The sequence below is a fragment of the Mus musculus genome, chromosome 2 (genome assembly GCF_000001635.26).
Source record: "Mus musculus strain C57BL/6J chromosome 2, GRCm38.p6 C57BL/6J".
In the NCBI taxonomy this organism is placed as follows: domain Eukaryota; kingdom Metazoa; phylum Chordata; class Mammalia; order Rodentia; family Muridae; genus Mus; species Mus musculus.
In genome coordinates this window covers 25,371,822-25,378,459 of record NC_000068.7, presented here as the reverse complement: position 1 = coordinate 25,378,459, position 6,638 = coordinate 25,371,822, and the positions used below count along the sequence as shown (strand labels likewise).

Here is a 6,638-nt window from a genome sequence, read left to right as displayed (position 1 = left end):
CTGTGATGATGTCAGGAGGGAAAGGCAGCTCTTCAAGGTGTGACAGACACTTCAGAGAGTGAGATGCCCACCCAACTGTATGTGAGGGCTTGAGACAGGGTTTCTCCCTGCAGCCCTGGAACTTACTCTGTCAACTAGGCTGGTCTCAAACTCAAAAGACCCTTCTGCCTCTCTGCCACCCCAGCCACCACCTTTGTTTTTCTGCTGTGTCACATGACATGAGCAAATTTAAATAGGGCCTAGTGTGCAGAGAAAGGATTCTATTTTGTAGATAGAATAGCTATCTTGGGCAAAGCCAAGAACAGAACGTGAAGCTGTGAATCTGAGGTGGCCTGGCCATCTGAAGAGCCTGGCAAGGCCTAGACCTTGCTGAGACCTATCTCTATGGGATAGGCAGAGTCAGCCCCAGTCTGGAGTCTAGTCAAGTGTCTCTAGGACCTGAGGGACAGGAGTGGCAAGCCATGGAATGGAAGGGTACAGAGGTAAAACAAGGAACACAAAGGAGGCTATGGGGATGGAGGGGCAGACCCAACCTGTTGCTATGGAAACCTGTCTCTAGATGGCAAGTCCACCTGGGTAAACTAATCTTGCAGAATACAACCACCTTTTAGAACTAGCTTTCTTCCATGCCCAGAAACCACTCCAGTTCCTGAAAAAGATGGTTTGGGTGCTGGACTAACTTGTACTTGATCAGGTCGCTTTGCTGGCCAAACACAATGGGTTCGTATTCCACACTGGAGTCTTCAGGCCACAGAACTCACCTGTGACGACTCAGTGCTCCACCAGAACAGGCTAAATAGGTTCTCCTCATCCAATCTGTGCCCACCCAAGCTGCCAATGGGAGGCATAAGCAGGGAGAGAGTCACATCCACAGGCTCAGTTTCTTCCCACACGCCTGGGTTGCTTTCCTATGGATAAGTCAACGATGACACTGCCGAGCCAAGTAGGGCATTAAAAGATGCAGACGTGCTGGGTGTGGTGGCACACACCTTTAATCCCAGTACCAGAGAGGCAGATCTCTGAGAGTTTGAGACCAGCCTGCTCTACATAGAGAGTGCCAGGACAGTCAGGGCTACACAGAGAAACCCTGTCTTTAAAATAAATAATAATAAATGATGTATTCTGCCCACAGTGCACTGCATGACTTGGCTGGGAGGCCCAAACTTATCTATTTGGGGGGATAGGACCTCCTTAGGGGGATGGCCACAACCTGAGCTAACTTGATGCCATCTTTCCCCAGTTAGTTAACAGTTTAAAGACAGTTAGTTTTGGTAAGGTGGGTAAGCCAAGTTATTGGCTTCCTTCTAGGAACCACACTAGCCTGGTCCAGCTGCAGCCAGATTTTCCTTCTCAGCCTGTTACACACAACCCCTGACTTTGTGGCTCTTCCAACAGGCACAGAGCCCTCTATTAGATAGCCCCATCCTCCTCCCATTCCATGTCTCCCTTCTGCTCCTATCTGAGCCACAACCACCTTTCCATAGTGCCTCTGGTGGACAGAAGGAACCTCTAACCTCCTAGTTCCTGGGCCTCCTAGCCCACCCTCAGCTCAAAAATCTATCTGCTCACTCACTCAGTAATACCAAGGTAAGACAGGGCAGAGGAACTAAGCTCAACTAGCAGCCCCTGCTGGGCATTATGAGAAATACAGCCCAGTGTGACCAGTACTTTTTACTAAGCCAGTGATCCCAGGAAACCCTGCCAGGTGGATCAGGACAGACGTAAACATGCCCCCTTCTCTGTAGGGGCTGCCTGAAATCAGGTAAACGTGAGGATGATCCTCCGCCACCCACTGACAGTGGCAAGTGGCAGCTTCCGGCAGAGTACATTTCTAGCAGCACCCAAGTCTGGAGGCAGCTGCCTCCTTGAGGGCTCTGAGGTCTAAGCCCTGGTGGTCTTCAGTCAGAAGACAGGCTCCCGGCAGTGTCATGGAGCTGAAGCTAAGTCTGTGTGCACTTGTCCTAGAGAGGTACAACCAACTAGATGAAAGTGGAGTCCAGAGGTCCCGAATCCTGCTGGCTGAGCGCTCGGGCCTCAAACAGCTGCTTGATGAGTGCAGACTTCTCCTGCTCCAGCTGCGTGATGCGCTCACTCTTATCAGTCACCTCCTGGGCAGGCGAGCAGGCAGGCAGGCGGTCAGGGTTTGCTGGGCCTCCAGCCCCAGCCCCATCTTCCCACACCTCACCTGAGTGAGAAGCCGGTTCTGTTCTTTCAGCATGAGGATGGTCTGTTGCTGCCAGACTGGAGTTGAGGGTGAGGGAGGGCCCAGGGGCCCTAAAGAGGACGAAGGCAGAGCCTGTGGAAGTACACAGTGAGCCAGACCTTTCCTGGCATAGCATCCAGAACAAGGACAAGGGATGCCAGGCAGCCTCCAGAGCACTCACTCTGCCAGAGCAGGCTGCAGTCAACAGCTCCCCCAGGCACCGGGCCACCTCCTGTACTTTGGGCAGCAACCTCCCCAGAGGGCGGGGGCTTCCTTCAGCCCCAAAGTCCTGGAAAAGAAGCGGGACCATGAGGAAGTCCCGGAACCTGGCACACCTGTTCATCTCAAGTCTCAGCTCAGAGCCTCAAGGGAGCCCCACCCCAGGGCAACTTGGGTCCTGTTGTCAGGGCTGGCCTGGCACTTACTGCAGCAGCTCTGCTCTGGCTCAGGCGGCGCTGACGTTCCTGCACACGCTGCAGCTGCTGCTGGTACCAGTCTCGGCCCCGTGCCATCATCTCCAGGCCCTGCAGAAGCACCTCCTGTTCCTGGTCTAACTCCTTCATCTGCTTCAACTATAACACACACGTGAGCATGGAAATGTACTCATGACAGCAAGCAGACTGGCTCTATGCACACCTGCACATACCTTTGTGCTCCAGGAGCTGCAGGTGTGGGAGCTGAGACCTGTCCACAGGCAGTCTAGCACACAGACACAATGAATGACATCAGCACCTGTGTAGTCTGCCAATGCACCCACGACGGAAAGCACCAGCTTATCCAGGGAAGGTTCCAACGTATGCCTTGGAGAACATAGCCTAGTTTCTCCTCTTTGGATGATGGTGATACTGGAGACTGGCCTCTCAGCCCCTCTACTGAGGCTTCCCAGGGCAGCGGAGTGACTGAACAGACTCAGCACTCTAGCTTAAAGTAATTATACTCTTTGTGCACTAAGCTGGCCTGCAGAGGTGAGCCTACCTGGTAGGCAGAGCAGGGTCCCACACTCTGTCTCCAGGCATCTCTAAGGAGCCTCTTCTCCCTGTGCCTGACTTTGTCTGTCTTCCCTTAAGCCCAAGAAGGGAAAAAGCTGACCAGTTCTCCTACAGGGATTCCCCAAGTAACCAGGCCCATGGGATCTCCCTGGTTTCCAACCTTCTGGATACACAGAGTCCCTCAGAGTCCTGGCCCCTCTTACCAGGCTGCAGTCCACACCATTGGTGATGGTATGCCTTCGACGCTCGCCTCGGGCCCGTGGAGCCTGCCGGGCTTCACCTGTGCCCTTGCCCAGGGTCTTACAGGCTGCTGCACCTGTAACAGACAGTCGGGGACATAGCTTAACTCTGGGCAAGCCTAATGGCCTCATAATCTCATCCTGGCTCCCCAGCCCTTCCAGAATCCTCCAGCTAACTGCGACAGTACAAACCCCAGGGACCAGGCCTGTGCAGGGAACCTCAGTCAGTACTGATTCCTGAGTGTGCTTTTGCTTTCTCTGTTGACTTTGTGCCTAGTTAGGACTTGGAATCCTCTTGCCTGCCCTGAGAGGTTGGGGGTGGGGGTGGGGGAGGCAGGAAGCAGGGGCAGGGAGTCACCCAGTGCCTGACAAAACATATCAGATACATATATCAAGAGTATCAAAGAGGGAAGGGCAAGAGACGAAATGGATAGGCCCTGGTGTGGTGACCCACAGCTTTTGAACTTCCCTTGGGCTCTCCAACCCTATCTGTGGCATCAGGGTCACCCCCGAGGCTAAGCCATCCGAGTGAGTGACAGAGATACAATATTTGGCTCAGATGTGCAAGACAGAGACTCTAGCTCCAAGCAGGCCCCAAAGTTCCTGTCCCATCCTGCTGTGCTGAGTGGTCTGCAGGTTCAGGGTGAGGCAATGAGAGCTACAAAGGAGGCTGCCTCCAGAGGGTGGGGCCAGAGCAGGTACTGGCACTGAGTTCTAGGAAGGACCTGGAACGTTTGCACAGAAAAGAGGCATATACCGTAGAACTGGGCATTTGAGGTCATATGTGCTCATAGGGAGCTAAAGTGGTTCAGCAAGTATACCAACATCCTTATCTGGACCTTGGCTGACCTATAAAAAAGTTAGAGCTAGAGCCTGGCTTTAGGTTTACAGAGCAATGGCTAAATATTGCCCAGTCATGGGCCCTGAGCACATGGCTTTCAGAGGGGTAACTGACTCAGGGCCACACAAGGTAAAACAGATCTGTACCACAGACAAACCCGGACCCTGTCCATTATATACAGTCCCATGCCAGGGCTGACTTCACACTCACAGCCACCAAGATAACCAGCTATGCCTAGAAGCTTCCCCTTCCACAAGAACAGGGAGTCAAGGCTTGAACCGCAAGTAGAGCCCAGTCTCTCTCTGTCTCTGTCCCTCTGTGTACTAAAATGAACTGGCAGCTGCCATGAGTGGGCAGCCCTGACAGGGCAGTGCACAGGATAAATGGGGAACAGGGTTGGAAGAGGGGCTTAGATTCCTGAGAACCTGCCTCCAGGCTCAGGCATAATGCAGGTCCTGTTCTCAAGGCAGACAGGGGGCTATTCAACAGTCTCCTGTCCCAGCCAACTAGACCGGAAGGAGGGAGAGAAGCCTGCTGGATTCCCCAGAGACTTTGGTCTGTGTCTGGCAGTGTATCTGCAGCAGCACAGCACAGCAGGTGCTGTGGGACACACACACACACACACACACACACACACACACACACACACACCATCATACATACACCCAACCTTCTTCAGCACTTGTGCTAGGTGCTCCTGTGCTGCCTCCTCTGCCTCCTGGGTGGAGAAGCAGGCCGGGTTGTCTCTGCAGGGTGTCACACTGAGAAGAGCCTTCAGGACAGGTTAGGGCATGAGAGCATGAGCACTTTTAAGAAGAAACGTTCACAAGCAGCCACGCAGAAATGAAGATGAAGACCCAGATGTCCCCAGGTCTAGAGCAGGTACAGCAGGCTGATGCCTTCTCTCACGGCCACAGACGCTCCAATGCCTAGCTCAGGTTTGAGACAGACTGGGCGTCTCCTGAGTTATCAGTCACTTATCAGCCCTTGGCCCTGGTATCGGGCCTCTGCCCTTACCTCAGCACTTAGGCACAGGCCAAAGCCCCTTTCCACCCAGGTGGCCCCAACCTTCCTTAAGAGGCTGCTCACAGTCGTCCCCATCTCCACCCCTCTGACAAGACCCTGTGGGTCTCCAGTTTCTAGCACAAGTCCCTGGAATTACGAGGTGTGACTAGGGACCCAAACTCACCCAAATCCGCGCTGGGGATTTGCTCCAGCGCCTTGCTCAGGGGCCGCTCGGTCTCTGTGGGGCAGGACGCCGCCTCCACCGGGACACATAACAGCTCAGGGTTCCGGGAGGTGCCACTGGGGCCACCAGAAGCAGGGCACGCACTCAGAGGCAGAGGCTTTCTCTCCAGGACAGTCCGCGGCTCATCGGCCGGTGCGAACATCAGGCGCTGCTGCAGGGACGACTGGTCCCCAGGCCGGGCCGCGACGCGTGCCTGATCCCGCTGGCCGCCGTCGGCTTTCAGCAGCGAGGTGCGCAAGCCCGCTACGAAACGCTCGAAGGTCAGGTAGCCATTGGCCGGGGCCACCTGGCGCAGGCCCTCGAGCACGCCGCACGGCAGCTCGCGTGCGTCTGCACCTTGCCAGCGGGACTCGATCTCCCGCAGGTGCACGTAGCCGCGTTGCCGGTCGTCCAGGATGTCGAAGAGGGTGCGCAGGCTCTGGAGAAAGGCTCGCGGTAGCCCCTCTGTACTAGGAGCGGGCGCAGCGTGCGATAGGCGGCCACGCTCGGCCATCGCTGCCACGGCCATGGGCGCCCAGCTTCCACCCGCGTCGGTCCCCGCAAGACCAGATGGCAGAACCTGCAAGGCGGCGCGCGCTCCCCACGGCGACAATAGCTGCTGTTTTTGAATGAAGAGCTGGTCGCCGCCGCGTCAGCTTTCATTAATATTCTCAGCGGCTATTGGTCGAAACTGGCCCATCTGTTCCGGGATTGGCTCCGCAGCCACCAGTCCCAGTTTGATTTCTCCTGCACTAGGGGCGGGCGCCCACACCATCCGGCCCTTGGGAGACTTAACGAGAAACGGGTAGAACCAGCCAGAGTTCTTACCGCTGCTGCCCACGATCCCCCTGTCTCCACGTCCACCATCCCTCCTGCCTCGGTAGAGCCTTTTCTCTGGTTCATGTGCGCTCCGCCTTCCCAGGCACTTCTCTGAGGGGCGGAGCTTGGGGCCCTTCACGGATCTTGTACCCCAAGTAGCCTCACAAGTAAGGATAGAATGTCTAGCCCCTCCTGCTCACTTCGGTCCTTTACACTGAGGGTCCCCTGGGGCCAGGCGCCGATTGACTCTGGGGCTCCCTTCTCTTGCATTAAGAACGCCCCAAGAGGATTATAGGCTCCAGACAGTTGGGCGCTCTCC

The 6,638-nt window shown here is 55.6% G+C and overlaps 1 protein-coding gene across 3 annotated transcripts; it reads right to left on the bottom strand.

Moving 5' to 3' along the window:
* Nucleotides 1–246: 246 nt before the first annotated feature.
* Nucleotides 247–6,425, bottom strand: Sapcd2 (suppressor APC domain containing 2). Of its 3 annotated transcripts, NM_001081085.2 has the most exons (7): nt 5,462–6,425; nt 4,943–5,044; nt 3,396–3,508; nt 2,629–2,775; nt 2,385–2,492; nt 2,186–2,296; nt 247–2,108 (listed from the first exon to the last, which is right to left on the bottom strand). In NM_001081085.2, the coding sequence occupies exons 1-7, from the start codon at nt 6,027–6,029 to the stop codon at nt 1,980–1,982; spliced, it is 1,278 nt and encodes a 425-aa protein (NP_001074554.1). In that variant the 5' UTR covers nt 6,030–6,425; the 3' UTR covers nt 247–1,979. The 3 variants fall into 3 exon arrangements, with proteins under 3 accessions (NP_001074554.1, NP_001277336.1, XP_006498423.1); NM_001290407.1 differs by lacking the exon at nt 4,943–5,044; XM_006498360.4 differs by lacking the exon at nt 4,943–5,044 and having other exon boundaries at nt 1,654–2,492; nt 5,462–6,361.
* Nucleotides 6,426–6,638: the final 213 nt, after the last annotated feature.